The sequence below is a fragment of the Bos grunniens genome, chromosome 1, assembly GCF_055505025.1.
Source record: "Bos grunniens cultivar Pamir isolate PY7600 chromosome 1, Bosgru_T2T1.0, whole genome shotgun sequence".
In the NCBI taxonomy this organism is placed as follows: Eukaryota; Metazoa; Chordata; class Mammalia; order Artiodactyla; family Bovidae; genus Bos; species Bos grunniens.
In genome coordinates, this window is record NC_141165.1 from 59939222 (window position 1) to 59955636 (window position 16415).

At 36.4% G+C, this 16415-nt stretch overlaps 1 protein-coding gene across 17 annotated transcripts in view; it reads right to left on the reverse strand.

The window, feature by feature from the left end:
• Positions 1 to 16415, reverse strand: part of LRRC34 (leucine rich repeat containing 34) — a 32253-nt gene that overhangs the window by 11139 nt on the left and 4699 nt on the right. Inside the window, exons 2-11 of one of the 17 annotated variants that reach the window (XM_086393626.1) lie at positions 15349 to 15469; positions 14745 to 14863; positions 14584 to 14648; positions 13387 to 13470; positions 9988 to 10116; positions 8032 to 8127; positions 6608 to 6762; positions 6090 to 6245; positions 5336 to 5462; positions 2653 to 3726 (exon numbers count right to left, since the gene is read on the reverse strand). In XM_086393626.1, the coding sequence (XP_086249752.1) occupies positions 3523 to 3726; positions 5336 to 5462; positions 6090 to 6245; positions 6608 to 6762; positions 8032 to 8127; positions 9988 to 10116; positions 13387 to 13470; positions 14584 to 14648; positions 14745 to 14863; positions 15349 to 15469 (1256 nt within the window). In that variant the 3' untranslated portion in view covers positions 2653 to 3522. Of the gene's footprint in view, positions 1 to 2652; positions 5080 to 5335; positions 5463 to 6089; positions 6246 to 6607; positions 6763 to 8031; positions 8128 to 9987; positions 10117 to 13386; positions 13471 to 14583; positions 14649 to 14744; positions 14864 to 15348; positions 15470 to 16415 lie in introns of those variants that run through there. The other 16 variants (XM_086393644.1, XM_086393638.1, XM_086393654.1 and 13 more) reach the window with 16 other exon arrangements.

Consider the following 16415-nt stretch of genomic DNA (forward strand, 5'->3'; position numbering starts at 1 on the left):
AAATGGTGTCCACCTATGTGGAGGACGAGAGGCTTATATAACCAAGAGGCATGAGGGAAAACACCGTTCTTTCTTTTCCATTTTCTGGACATCCTGCTGGCCTCTGATGCAGTAGGCAGCAGCTTATAAAATATGTGATCAAGTGTTTTCCTAGCCTGCTCAGAGCCCAGTACGTCTTGGCTGACCTGGCTTCACTTTAGTTCTCTTGGATATTAAAAAAGAGAGCCCTGAGACTTCTGCATAAATGCCTCAAACAGTCCTGTTTGGTTGCAGGTTTAGTACATGGCACCCCACTGCAGGCTCCAGATAAGCCTACTTTCTTCACATTCACCTGTTTGCTTCCCATTCAGCTACATTATGAGTCTCCTCTTGGGAGAATATTGGAACTTGTGGGTCCCCTCCATTGCACAGAGGAACAGAGAGTAGCCTGGGAAAGTAAACTGCATCACAAAGGTTTACTTTGATGTGACTGTGTCCTAGCCTGGGAGAATCTCTTTCAGAATCCTATTGACACCCCTACTAACCAGCATATTATGGAATATTTCAAAACAAAAGCTGAATGGATTACTGCTACATTAAACAACATGAATGAATTGCACTAATGTACAAAAGTAGTTGGATACAAAGAGCATATATATGATTCCATTTATTAAAATTCTAAAACATGCAAAACTGTTGTGTTAGACATCATGATGGTGGTTCTATTGGGGAAGATGGTTGGAGGCAGTTCTGACATTTACTCTCTTATCTGTATCGTGGTTAACACAGATGGGTTAGCTTTCTGATAATTCATTTAACTATTAGATACTTCCATTTAAGAGAAGTATATATTTAAAAAAAAATTAATTTGAAGAATGAGAAAACCAGAACGTTGGTTTATAATCTTCAGTGAGATTAAAGATGACCTGGATTGTAAAAATGCAGGTTCCCCAGACTGGAAATTCTGATTCAGTAGGTCTGACTCTTAAGAATCTATTTTTAACAGTTCCCCCATTTGATTCTCATTCTCCATACTTTAAAAAAAAAATGCTGATTTAGCATCTTCAGTTTAAACTATACTCTGGACAGATGTTTGAGCATAAGAAGTCTGTCATACTGTTACACAAGTCTGAGTTTATTGGCTGTTTTAATTGCTAAGAGTAGCATTTCCTCATCAGCTTAATGTTTTCCAAATGTAATGACAATTGTTAAAAATGTTTTTATTTTTTTCTTATAGCATGGTTTTCTTACACCTTGAATTCTGTGGCTTTTCAGATTTGATCAAAAAAGTTTTATTTCCTATTGCATTTTTAACAATATAGAAACCTGACTTTCCTCTGACATGCAACTTTTTTTTAGATAACAGTTATTTAGTTCTAGCTATATTCAGCATGTAATGTAAAAGTGCCAAAGAATTGATGCATTTGAACTGTGGTGTTGGAGAAGACTCTCAAGAGTCCCTTGGACTGCAAGGAGATCCAACCAGTCCATCCTAAAGGAAATCAGTCCTGAATATTCATTGGAAGGACTGATGCTGAAACTCCAATACTTTGGCCACCTGATAAGAAGAACTGACTTGTTTGAAAAGACCCTGATGCTGGGAACGATTGAAGGTGGGAGGAGAAGGGGACGACAGAGGATGAGATGGTTGGATGGCATCACCGACTCAATGGACATGAGTTTGAGTAAACTCTGGGAGTTGGTGACGGACAGGGAGGCCTGGCGTGCTGTAGTCCATGAGGTCACAAAGAGTCGGACATGACTGAGCGACTGAACTGAACTGAATGTAAAAGAACTTTGTAAAAAACCAAGTCTTTATGTCTTCAAAGAAGAAGCCTTAAAGTGAAAAGAAAATAAAATCTGAAACATGCAGCAAATTGGAAACTAAAGTTTGATTAAGAACTAAACTAAGAGTCAAATCAGTAAGTCAAATCAGTCATAAGTGTCAGGATACATAAAGTCATACTTAGAATTCTGTAGTCTGTACAGTTTTTTTGGTTCCATTGTAAACATTTGGTGACAGAAGATTTTCAATAAGTGTTTTTTGCAAATAGTGGAAAGTCATGTTATTTCTAAAATTCCATGATCAGATTGTAGTATTGTTTTAATATAACATATGAACAATACTTATTTCAAAAAAAGCCCTGAAACCCATTTCACACATTGTTATTATTAACATCAACTAATGAGTGTATTTCTCAAACAACTGCAGATGTTTTTAAGATTTTGTTTTTCAGCACAGACTCAACCTGATAGCAACCATCTGTCCTGGATGATTCAAGTTCATCTCTCTGAAAGCGTGAGAATGGATTTCGTAAGGCATTTAGGTCTTTTCTGGCTCAGTAACTCTAGAACATTAAGTGAAAAATAATGGCTTGTATAATTTACTCAGATGTTCTTCCCATTTCATAACCATTACCACCATCTGTGTCTACCCTTCAACACCCCTGCACGCGCACACACATTTCCCTGGGGAGTAAGGAAATGTGGTATTAGGTGATGAATATAAGGAAAAGCCTGATAAATTTTAAAAGTCATTAATAGGAAATTTTTATCTTAATTCTTTATTAAAGGAATGGAGAATAACAGATTTGGGTTTTTTGTAATGTTAAATTTTTAGAATAAATACAGCTATGATATGAGGAATTCATAATAATAAAGTGAAGGCAATACTTTGACAACTGTAAAACTGAACACCTTTATTTCACCTCATTACTCACAACATTTAGAGACAGATGGTTTTTCCTTTTAGATGCAAAACTTAGAGTAACCTCTTTAAATTGTCCACAGTTGTTTTTTTTTCCTCACACTTTGCCTGGCTTTAGCAGTAATAAATCATTCAGGTTAAACAGTTAAGTGGTATATATGAATTAATAAATTTGTGAACATGAGTCTGTAATCAAAGGATTGTAGTGTCTATTGCCTCTTTGTAGAAATCTTAATTTGAAAACAGTTGGCCACAAACAAGGGTAATTATTTGCCATCAAATCATTAAAATGTTAGTGGCATCCTCCAAAAGAGAATTCTCTTTAAATATTCACTGGCAGCACTGACATGTTTGGAAAGTATACATTTATATGTATTTCTATGTGTGTCTGTTTATATATATTTGCCTGTATTTGTGAAATTGTACCAAAACCCATCTATAAAATACCTTAAATTCTTTTTCAATCTCTAAACCCCTTGATGGTCCCTGGAATCTGCCCCCTGAAACCTTTTTACTTCATGACAACTTTCAGTTAGGATACCTAAAATGACCTTTCCTTCTATACGGCTTTACTGTTTGGGTTTATTTTCTTTATAAAAAGAAATTAGTTCCTTGATTTCCTTCTCCAAGTGTTCAAATTTTGGTCCCTATTTTGTAAAATTTTTTTGAAAAAATTACACTACTCAGTTTTTCACAATGGACAGTTACTTAGAATTTAGTATCTTTTACTTGTCTAACAAAAATAACATAATCTTTGAAAGAATTTAATAGACAATAAAATATTAATATCTGAAAAGTAATAAGACATAGATGAAAATTACTTTAAAGTTTGTTTTTCATAGATGTTGACCTACTGGTGCAAGAGAAAAACCTGCATTAGATGACGGGCTGCAAGCTTCTCCATAACCTGGTGTCCAGTAATAATGCCTTTTAAGGCCATTGGAGACTTCTGCAAGGTACACATGTCCATCTACCACAAACGGCTCCACATCTGTATTGTCTGATTTTAGACGGCCTGTGTGAATTAAATCTGAATATGCCTAGGATTTTTAAGAAAAACTGTATCATTAAGAAAATAGTTTATTCACTTTACAAATTTCAACATTCACATTTAGATATGATAATTTATAGTCTGAAATATTCTAACTGCTGAATTTTAATATTTTTCAGGTATTGTTCACACAATGTGTAAATTACAATCTCATAAAACTTATTTCTGCATTTTAACTTTAAGTATGTTTTGTTGTCTTATGACTCACTGAGGTAACAATTCTATATATATTACCAATTTTGTGGACCAGAGGTTTCAAGTCAAAATTTTCAAGTCCCAAGGTGACTCATAAATAGGGGTGGAGTGCTGTTGTATATGCCCCTGAAGATCCAGTGATAGCTGGGGATCCAGTTTTTAGAAAAATAAACACCCACAGATTTTGGCTTAAAACTTTTGAGTTCATGGACTCCCTGAAAGTAACCAACAGATTTAGGCTTAGAGACCATTCCCTTAGTATTAGATGCTGGTGTAGCTGGCCACATAATTATTTCTTCATTGTAGAATTTTCTTTGTATATCTTGTATGGATCATTGACATCTACATAAAGGTGTCATACAAACATGTTAAACTAATTTGTCAGTAAGGGTGTGATTACTGTAGAGAAAAGGAGAAATTAGTAAAAGATTCAAGTCTAACTGCTTTCTGCTATAGCTTGTCATTATTAGTCCAACTCAATTCAGCTTCTAGTGTTACAGAATGTGGATATGGTGTTTTTCTGAAATCAAGCTTTTTTTTAAATAGTGTACATGTTATTCATCTTTTTAGTGATAGAATTCTGACTAGCCTTTTGGCAGTTTTTGAGAATTCTGACACTTTATTTTTCTTTCTATTCTTTCTAACTGAAAACTATTCATTATGATGCTTTTTGTGTTTTGAAAGCAGTATTAAGGGTTCTATATATTTACATAAGCAACATACCAAATATTTTGACAACTTGTACTGTATTTTCAAATTTTGTGTCTTGGTTTAATTATTGAGTAGCAGATTAGAGATTGTGCCACATCAAATTTATAATGAATCAACAATTGTGATTTTTTTTTTACAAAGCTAACTTTGGAGTAAAATTAGGACTGTATAATTTATCGTTTTATTTACTTATTTCTTTTCAGCTGCACTGGGTCTTTGTTGCTGTGCACAGGCTTTCCCTGGTTGCAGCAAGCAGGGGCTGCTCTTCACTGCGGTGTGTGTGTTTCTCACTGTGGTGGCTTCTCTTGTGGAGCACAGGCTGTAGGCGCACAGCCTTCAGTAGTTGTGGCACACGGGCTCAGTATTTGTGTTACATGGGCTCCGTTGCTCCATGGCATGTGGGATCTTCCCAGACCAGGAATTGAACCTGTGTCCCCTGCATTGAAAGGTGGATTCTCAACCACTGAACCACCAGAAAAGTCCCTCAGTGATATTTATACTAACATGTAGTACTTGATATCTATCACTGTTTGAACCACAGAACTTTCCAGTAGCTAACTTTTAGAATGTATGTTAAAATTTATCAAAACTGAAGTGTCTCACTATACTTTGTAATCCTGTAATCATCAGTAAATAACACCTGATGTTGTAGGGAAAGCCCCAGGAAAAAACCTCAGTGAAGACAAACTTACCACACATGTAGCTTCATCAAACTTGTTTCCCCAGATGTAGATATGAGAGAGTGTAGGATTTGTTTTCATTGATTGTGAAAGTGCAACAAGTCCTTTTCCCTCTATGTTGTTGCTCACCACAGACAACCTGTGGAGAAACAAAAAGTAACCCTGGAAACAGTTCCACAGAGAGAATGGATGAGCTACCAACAGCATTTATTACACACATCTTATTGTGTTGTCTTAGCATTCAGTGTATTCAATGTAGTAGTTAAAATACTGATCTTATAATTCCTGAAATCCAAGAAACTTTTCTAATTGGATTCTTCATGTACCTAAGTAGAGCTACCTACATTTTGGAAATAAACAGGCTATTGTTCTAATTATTATTTAGTAAAGGTTTGGAGTGGATTACAGACGTTTTTCAGGATAAAGTCACCTGAGTAATATTTTCTTCTTGATTCATTCTTATTTTAAAGTCATTGTCATATTGAGTGATTATAACTTTTCTGTTAGAATTCAGGATAAATAATATAAGTGATAAGAATTTTCTCATTAACCTTAAGCATTCATAACTGGTATCCATCTAATTTTAAAAAGACATTCCTTTAAAAAGAAAATAGAAGATACTGAAATGTTTTCTGTAACTTAATATGTCAGTTTAGAAACTGAGTTTTCATATTTCACCATGAATCGTAAGTGGTAAGAGGTTTAAGGTTAGAGTTCTAAACAGCTTTTTTTCTGTTATTTTGATTAAATGTAAAACCATACTAACGCTTTAAGAGTCCTGTTGTGTGAAGCAAGAGCGTCACTGAGATAGTTTGCTCCTGCATTTTCCATTCTGTTAAAAGAAAGATCTATTACTTCCAGGGTAATATTGCTTTTCAGAACATCAGCCAAACACTTCATTCCATCCTGAGTTATTTTATTGCTGGGAAAGGAAAAATATGTGGTTATATATTAAAATATGAAGTGCCCTTTTATTCATTGAGATCGCAGGCTTAGAAACTTTTAAGCAGTACTTTCTATTTTAGTTAAGATTTATTTTAATCACTCAGTTTCTAAAAATGTTAATGAAAATTTGCCATAAAATGTTGCTTCTGTTCTGGTTTACATATTTAAATTGCTCACTCCAGTTATTAGGAGATATTAAATCGGTTTAAACTGAATAATAAGTGAAGCTCAAGATAAAAAGATAAAAATGGTTTTATTTCCTAATTTTTGGATTTAGTGTCTAACACAGAATCATACCTACTATGAATCTTTACATAGATTATCCAGATTATCACTTACCAGCTTACATCAAGGTATTGTAGGCTCCTATTCAGATGCAGTGCATCACATAACTGTTTCATACCACAATTTTTTATATCATGTTTACACATGTGTAATTCAACAAGGCACTGATTTTCTTTCAACATGTGGCCTAAGTGAACTGTAGACTCTTCCTAAAAATAGATAAGTCTTTTTTTCTAAAATATAATTTTAAAGCAGTACATGTTTATTTCAAACATGGTCAGTTATTTAAATTAGCTTTTTAAGAAGATTTTATCAGTTAAGACTGTTAGTCTACAATTTGCTATTTGTTTAGCATGGCTTTTCAAAAGAAATCATTTTGTCACAAATGATACCTTTACCATCTTAGAAATAGGCAATGGGCACTTGTAAAGTACAATGACTAAGTGATGTAAAAGAGGTTAGTTAAAAAGTCTGAGCGCCAAAGAATTGATGCTTTTTAATTGTGGTGCTGGAGAAGATTCTTGAGCGTCCTTTGGACTGCAAGGAGATCAAATCAGTCAATCCTACAGGAAATCAGCCCTGACTATTCATTGGAAGGGCTGATGCTAAAGCTCCAGTACTTTGGCCCCCTGGTGTAAAGAGCTTGACTCACTGGAAAAGACCCTGATGCTGGGAAAGATTGAAGGCAAAAGGAGAAGGGGGCAACAGAGGATAAGATGGCTGGGATAGCATCACTGACGCAATGGGCGTGAGTTTGAGCAAACTCTAGGAGATAATGAAGGAGAGGGAAGCTGGCGTGCTGCAGTCCATGGGATTGGCAAAGAGTCAGACACGACTTAGCAACTGAACAGCAACAACAGAAATAATTATTTTAAAAATATCATTCATCCCAGAAGGGAAGAAAAACACAATAATTGGTACCATGGTTGAGCATGAGGGAATTCCCTGGCGGTCCAGTGGATAGGATTTTCTTTCACTACTGGGCCCAGATTCAGTTCCTGGTTGGGGAACGGAGACCCCTCAAGCTACAGAATGCAGCTTATCTATAGGATGAAGTCCAGATCTCCCAGACTGCTATTCTTAGGCAGTATGCCATTATGATTTCAAAGATGCAGTGGTTCATCACATCAGTAAAACAAATGACAAAACAGTTCACACTGGGCTCTTACAATTCTCTAGCCCTTAAACTTTAATCATTTATGTGTTCATCTTAAGCACTCTGCCCCTCACAGGTTTACCCACTGAGAATGAGTTTATAAGAACAAAAGACAACATATTTGCTTAAATAAGCAACTTCTAAAACCATATTTATAAAACTCTTACCCAGAATTTAAAAGTTTCCATTCAAGTTTTCATTTGTAAATGGTAGTTAACAATTCTAAAAATACAGTGCATTCATGAACCTTGACATAACCCTCAGTTAGTACCTTCGTTTTATTCACATACAGCATTATTAACTGCTCACTTAGAATACATACCTGTTCACCATACAGTATGGGTCGGTTTAGGTTTAATCCCTTAATTGTTTGGTTTTGAGTTAGGACTGTAGCAAATGCTATCACACTTTGCATTCCCTAAAAACAGATAAATTCATTAAGGAAACTGACAAAGTATATAAAGTAACCTCCTTAATATTTTAGGATCAGTAAAACTGGACTCTGATAAATCAAAACTGTGCTCTTAAAGGTTTAATTTCCTAGTCCTTGAATGTAGGTTGATAAAATTCAGAAAAAATCCATCTTTAACATGCACGGGGAGTGTCTTAAGGTTTCCTCGGATGTTTACCTCTAGATTTGCTCCTAAATCTTCAAGATTCCATATGATGCAGACGGCAGTCATGTGGACACACAAGTGGATCCCAGCTAGGGCTCTATGCTACTTACATATCCTTAATGCAAACCTCGTTTTATATTCATACTAACACACTTTAAATGTGTGATTATGGCAGCAAACCGTTACTAATCACATTTTTCACAACTCCAGTTGGCCCCCTCTGCCTTTTGGAAGGGCCTGATCCTCTCGCATCTCTGTGATGGATACATACCTAGTTGTTACACCAGAAAACCTCTTCCCACTCCACCAGTCCTCTTAGCTTCCTATCAGTTGATTGCCAGATCTTAGAAGCAGATCTTACAGATTCTGCTTCCAAAAGATGTCTCTAATTAGTCCATCTCTGTAGCTACCACCTCACCCAGGTTCTCATCACCCACCTGAACTAGTGCAGAAACTTCCTAAAACTGTTTCACTTCTGTAAATGGGAAACCATAAACCCTTGAAATAAATAGAAAGCATTTGTAAAAATAAATACATGAGTATTAAAATTACTTCAATCTCTGTCAGTCATGCTACACTTGGGGAAGCACTTTCTTAGGGTCTGCATGTTCTGGATCCCTGGCCTGGAATATTCTGCCATATCTCTCCTGAAGGCAGCTCTTTCTCATCCTTCACAGATGAGGCAGCTTTCTTCATCCTAGAATTACTTCCTCAGGTCTTAGGGATAACCATCCTATCACTCAGATGACCTCCTACCTCCTACCATTATCAGAGTACTTTGCCATGTTTGTAGCACTTTGCTCTAATTTACTGATATTTTCTCAACTAAAATATAACCTTTATAAAGGCAGAGACTATATCTGATGCACTCCTGTATCCTTAGAGTCTAGGATTGTGACTATTACGTGCAGAAAATACACAGTTGACCCTAAAGGGTCAGGGGTCAATTGTATACCTTGGTATCCATGGATTCAAAGAACCTTGACTCCTGTAGCAATTGTAGTATTTACTATTGTAAAAAGTCTGCATTTACCTGGACCCAGCAGTTCAAACCCATGTTGTCGAGTCAACTGTATATTGAATTAATGCTTTCCCCATTCCTTACTTACTGTATCTACCCACTTAAACTTTAGAGCCTCCTTGGCCCATCTTACTGACATCCTGTCCCAATGATTTTGCATTAACCTTTTAACTAGGTTCCTAACAGTAGGCCTGAAGGTTTGAAGGCATGTTTGAAAAAATGAAGCCCGGACTTTGAAGACATATCAGGTCATATGAGGGCTCTTAGAATTGTGTTAGGTTTTATGCTATAAGTACTCACTGAAAAATGTTTCCACAAATAAAAAAATTTATATTATACGAATGAAGTATTTGTTTAATTAAAAGGAACATAAGATTCTTCTTTAGAAAATCCCATGCAAGTTAAGAAGGGTAATAGATGGAAATTTAGGAAGATTTTTATTACACTGGATATTCTTCCATAAAATTATTATAATCTGATTTTTACTTAAAGATTTTTTTTTCTCTGATACTAGATCTTAGAGATGAGCTTAAATCATTCATAAGACTGTCATGTAGCTGGTCTCTTGACACTTCTCTGTGCTAGTTTCCAGGGAGAATGATCAAATATGTGAGTGACTCTCATAACCAGTTTAACTCACCAGATCACAGTCACCCAGATCTAATTTCTCTAAGGATGAATTAATTTGTAGCATTGCAGCAAAAAACATTCCACCCTTATTTTCAATCTTGTTTCCAGTCAGTCTTAGGTGTTTCAGAGTTCTATTCTTCTGAAAAGGAAGAGAGGCAAAACTGGATTAAAATTTTAACCCACAGAATTCTCTTCAGATTACGGGAGTTAGGAGACTGTATTACTATTTGCAGACTCAGTCAGTTTTTCATGGAGATTGAACAGAATATATTCCATAAAGGTAACATTCAATTTCCCATAATAGGTAAAAATATAAAGTGTACAATTTGGGGATTCCCTGGTGGTCCAGCAATTAGGACTCTGCACACTCACTGCTGAGGGGTTCAGGTTCAATCCCTGGCCGGGGAACTAAGATCCTATAAGCCACATGGTGCAGCCAGAAAGTATAACTCACTGGATTTTACTACATTCACAGTGTTGTGAAGCCATCACCTCTAATTTCAAAACATTCTCTCTACCCTTAAGGGAGACCCTATACCCGTTAAACACTCACTTCACATTTCCCTGTATTACTTTGAAAATGACACAATTTCTCAGACATTTGCAAAGTTTAATTCCTTCTCGTAATTCATTCTTTCGATAAATCGTTCACAAAATTACAGACATTTCATTGTCCTAATGAATAAATATTTGAACCATAAGTGTACATGCTGCTGCTGCTAAGTCCCTTCAGTTGTGTCTGACTCTGTGTGACCCCATAGATGGCAGCCCACCAGGCTCCCCCGTCCCTGGGATTAATTACCTTTAAAATTAAGTCAAACTCCGCCCTGCCCCCGCCCCACCCCAAGAGTGGGAAGAAGGAAAGGATGTCCACTCTCACCACTTCTATTTTACATTGTACTGGATGGGGCTAGATAAGGCAAGAAAAAAAGGCATACAGGTTGGAAAAGAAGCAAAACTTCTTGCATATGACAATCTTACATGTAGAAAATTCTAAGGAATCCACCAAAACAAAAAAAGACCTGTTAGAACTAATATATGAAGAAACACATCCCATGTTTCTGAATCAGAAGACTATTCAGTTCAGTTCAGTTCAGTCACTCAGTCGTGTCCGACTCTTTGCAACCCCATGAATTGCAGCACGACAGGCCTCCCTGTCCATCACCAACTCCCGGAGTTCACTCAAACACACATCCATCGAGTCAGTGATGCCATCCAGCCATCTCATCCTCTGTCGTCCCCGTCTCCTCCTGCCCCTAATCCCTCCCAGCATCAAGTCTTTTCCAATGAGTCAACTCTTCGCATGAGGTGGCCAAAGTATTGGAGTTTCAGCTTTAGCATCAGTCCTTCCAAAGAACACCCAGGACTGATCTCCTTTAGAATGGACTAGTTGGATCTCCTTGCAGTTAAAACGGCTCTGTTCCTTAAGTTGATCTAAAGATTTAAAGCAATCCCTCTCAAAATCCCAGCTTGTTTGTTTGCTTTGCAGAAATTGATAAACTGATTTTAAAATTCATGTGAAAATGCAGGGGACCCAGAAGAACCAACACAACGTTGAAAAAAACAAGACCCACACTTCTTCAAAACTTAACTACAGGACTACAGTAGCCAAGATAGTGTGGGACTGGCCTAAGAACAGATATATAAATTAATAGAGAGTACAGAAATAAACTCACGTTTATAATCAACTGACTCTTGACAAGGATGTCAAAATTAGTGGGAAAAGAACAGTTTTAACACAAGGAGGTGTTGGGTCAACTAGATAGCCACATGAAAAAGAATGAAATTACTCCTATGTCACTTCATATACAAAAATTAAAATGTATCAAATAACTGAATGAGTCAAAAACTTAGAAGAAAATGTAAGTGTAAATCTTCATGACTTTAGGTCAGATATAAGTTTAGATATAACACCAAAAGCGTAAACAAGAAAAACAAAATGCATTTTATTGAACTTCTAAAATTGTGTGCTTCTAAAGATACTACTGCTACTGCTAAGTCACTTCAGTTGTGTCCGACTCTGTGGGACCCCATAAACGGCTGCCCACCAGGCTCCCCCGTCCCTGGGATTCTCTAGGCAAGAACACTGGAGTGGGTTGCCATTTCCTTCTCCAATGCATGAAACTGAAAAGTGAAAGTGAAGTCACTCAGTCGTGTCCGACTCTTCGAGACCCCATGGACTGCAGCCCACCAGGCTCCTCCGTCCATGGGGTTTTCCAGGCAAGAGTACTGGAGTGGGGTGCCATTGCCTTCTCATACCCACTAGGATAGCTCAAATCAAAAAGTACCAAGTATTGGTGAGGATATAGAGAAATCCGAATACCCATACATTGTTGGTGGAACATAAAAAGGGGCAACCACTTTGAAAAACAGTTTGGCAGTCATTCAAGATGTGAAACAGTTTCCAAATGATCCATCAATTCCACTCCAAGGTATATACCCTAGAAAACTGACAAGTACACAGAAAAATGTGTGCAAATATTCATAGTAGCATTATTCATTATAGACAAAAAGTGGAAACCCAAATAACCATTAACTAATGGATGAATGAAATGTGCAATGGAATATTACTTGGCAATAAAAAGGAATGAAGTATGTTACAACATGGATGACACTTGAAAGCATTAAGCCAGTCAATAAAGGCCACATGTTATATGGTGATTCTATTTATATGAAATGGTCACAATAGACAGGTAGAAAGTAGATATGACTGCAGGGTGCTGGAGAGAGAGGGAGAGAAGCATAGAGGGGGATTTCTAACAGGGTCTGTCTTCTGTGGGGAGGAGGTGTTCTAACAACAGTGATAGTGGTGATGGTTGCAAAACTGAATATAGCTGATCACTGAACAACACAGGGGTTAGGAGCAGTGACCCTCTGTGCTGTTGAAAACGAGTTTAACTTCACAGTTAGCCCTCCATATCCAAGTCCTACACTCTCAGGTTCGACTGACCATTGTACTGCAGCATGTATTTAGTGAAAGAAACCCATATATGAGGACCCATGCAGTTCAAACCTGTGCTGTTCAAGGTGTCCATTGTATACTAAAAAAGCCACTGAACCGAACACTTCCAAAGGATAAATTCTGTATGTGAATGATGTCTTAATAAAACTTGATTTTTTTTTTATTGAAGTATAGTTGATTTACAATGTGTTAATTCCTGCTGTTCAGCAAACTGTTATATATACATTTTTTTTTATATTTTCCATTATGGTTTATCCATAAAACTGTATTAAAAGTGAGTTCAAAAGTACTCATGTGGTGTCTAAATGTTAATGAAGTGCAACAAAAAATATACATTTGCACAATATTAAAATAAGTTGACATTAACATTTGTTTCTGTTGGTTTCAAGCTAAAATTAAAGAAATTGAAATCCCCAAATTGTTAGTTTGAGGTATATGAATGCTTACATGTAGGGCTTTAGCAATCAGTTCTCCACCTTCAGGCCCAATGTCATTAAACATAAGATTTAAGTAAATGAGATTATGTTGTTTCTAAAATAAGAGAAAAGAAGTTATTATACATGTATTACTAGAAATCAATCAAGAATATATGAGCTGCTTTTTAAGTAAAAGTGTTTACCAGCAAAGAAAATCTTTATAACCAGGAAATTTCAAGGTCCAGTAAAACAAAGGACGATTAAGGGAAAAAATCAACATTCTCATTTAAACAAATATAATTACAGGATAAAGTAAAAGCCTATTCATTTTTTTCGTTTTTTTTTAAATTGGAGGATAGTTGCTTTACACTGTTGTGTTAGTTTCTGCTGTACAACAATGTGAGTCAGCCACTAAGCATACACTCATCCCTCTTGAGCCTCCCTCCCACTATATTCATTTTTCATCAATGATTCAAAGTATGGATGTGCTTTATGTACTGAACCATAGTCTGTCACTTTGCAAAAGATAACTCAAGACGCCCTAGGTATGAGCTCTACTGAGACCATATACACAAATGTGTTTTTACTGTATTTCAAGTGTTCTAGCACAGTCAAGACCCTTGATACTTTGCAAAACTATGTTTTGTGTATATGTTTCTAGACTAGGTGATTTCACCATAAACAGATCTGAGAACATGTTGGTGGCTATGATTTTTGCAGCATTTTGATTTGTGGTCGAAAATAACTTGGTTAGTTGTTTGTTTTTTAATCTTCACTCCATCCTTATATTCTGTGCTATTTCATGGGTATGAGAATTTTAAGATCTTTTTTGGCTCAGTAGAGACACTTGCAGCACATGAGAATGGGACAAATAGCTAGGAAATTAAAAAGCCAATTTAAGGGAAGAATAAAAAATGATATATGCTGCTTTAAACATTTTAACTGAAAATACAGACACACACATGTATATGCCAATCTTCTGAGGTTGAAACAAAGCCTTTTCTTTGAGGACACCTGTTCTTATTGGTGGACCACACTACCTTTCTTAAATAAAATGCAGCCATAAAGCAGCATTTCAGTTTGGGTGTCTCCAAAGTGAAGTCTACAATAAAGGGTTAGTTAGCAGGCTAGGGCTGCTGAAACCCTGCACATTCCAAAGAAAAGGCTGGTTCTTAACTCGGTCCTGGAAGAAAAAAAAAGGAACAAAGAACATTTTGCAGTAAGATACCTGGAGCAGTTTTGCAGCATAGTATGCGCCAACATCACTCAGGAGGTTGTATCTAACATCCAGACCTGAAGAATACAGATAAGTAGAAGCTGATATTCCTCCTAATGAATACTTAATCAGGAGAATGAGAACAGGAAGGAATGATGCTTAAGGAAACATACCATTAATATATGAATTATTCTTTAAAACTCTGCAAAGGATCCAGAAATCTTCACCTGTTACTCTTTCTCCTGATACTGAGCGACTGTTACCAGCAATATTTAATGTGATTCCTACCCATCTGTTAAAATATTAAAAGGAAATCCAGTAAAGAAATAAAAATATTTTCCCTTCATGTTTAGTGACATCACTGGATAGTATTTACTGGAACCAAGTACCACAATACAGATTTTTATCAAGTGTAACTTAAAACTACTGAATATATACTACAGCTTTTGAAAAGGACTTTATGCATAATTTAATTTCTCAACCACAGAAAAAAACAAAGTATTCCCACTTGACAGGTAATGACATTGACAAATGTCATTCAGTGATTTGCATAAATAAACCCAGCTCACAGGAGTTAATGACCAATCTGGAACTCAGACTTGGAGAATGCTAGTCTAGTGCAAGACCTGTGTCAGTCATCTATGTTGAATCAAAAAAGCATGTCCATTTCATCCAGCATTTGCACATGGCTTTCAAATCACTCAGTATTCCAAGAGTTTTCACACAGATGAGTATCAGTGACTGTTCCTGATGTAATCAAGTATATGTCTTCCTTACCCTTTTTCAATTTCTTTATCCACTTCTTGGAGTATTTGCAATATAAAAGGTTTAATTTCCTGGGACTTTTCCATACATAGGTCATAATAATATTCCTGGAGACCACCAATAGATGCTGAAACTTTTGAAAAATAAATGCAATACTTTTCATCACATATAAATTATCCCAGGAGCTTCCTCCCACCAAAATTAGATTTCTTTCAAAGATACAAATATGTGTGGAGAGTCAGGGGTGAGGAGAAGAAAAGGAAGAATAGAGAAAGTAAAATAAGGAATGGGAGAGAAGAAAAATACTGTTTGGAGAACTAGGGCCATAGAGGTACCCACTGAGGATGGGCAGACACTTAACTTGGAAGTGACACAAAAGGAGAACTAACTTCCGTTAAGTAATAGGCCTGGCAGCTGAGGAAAATGATGTCCAGAAAAATTAAGTATTTTGCCTGAAATCATACAGCAGAGTATTGAATCAAACGACTCCAAAGCCTCTTTCCATTCTGCCATAATGGCTTAGGGTAACTCATGTTTGCTTATAATGGCTTCAGATAAAGACAGTTTAATCATAGAGTCTAAACTCAAAAGGGATCTGAAAAATCAAGTCCAACAGGCTTCTTGAAGACCTTCTATACCCTGTAAGTTTATAGCATCTTTGAATACAGCTCTGTCTGTTCTTCCTAGAAGAACAGGTCTCTCCAAGTTGAGACCTCACTCATAGAAGTGCTTTACCTACCATTGTCTTCTATTTCCTCTTTCTAAAGGTGATTTTTCCCTGTCAGTCGCTAATAGGGAAGACAAACAAAACAGGAGTTGAAGTCTTCTTCCTCTGTTATACCTGCAGCTTTCCTTGATGCATCATCTTATTATTTTCTATACTACTTTTTAAAAAAACTTTTATTGGAATATAGTTGATCGACAGTGTTGTGTTGGTTTTAGGTGTACAGAAAAGTGAATCAGTTGTACATAAACTGTGTGTTGTGTAGTGTGTTAGTTGCTCAGTCCTGTCCGATTCTGCAAAGGATGGACTCCCCATGGACTGTAGCCCACCAGGCTCCTCTATCATGGGATTTCCC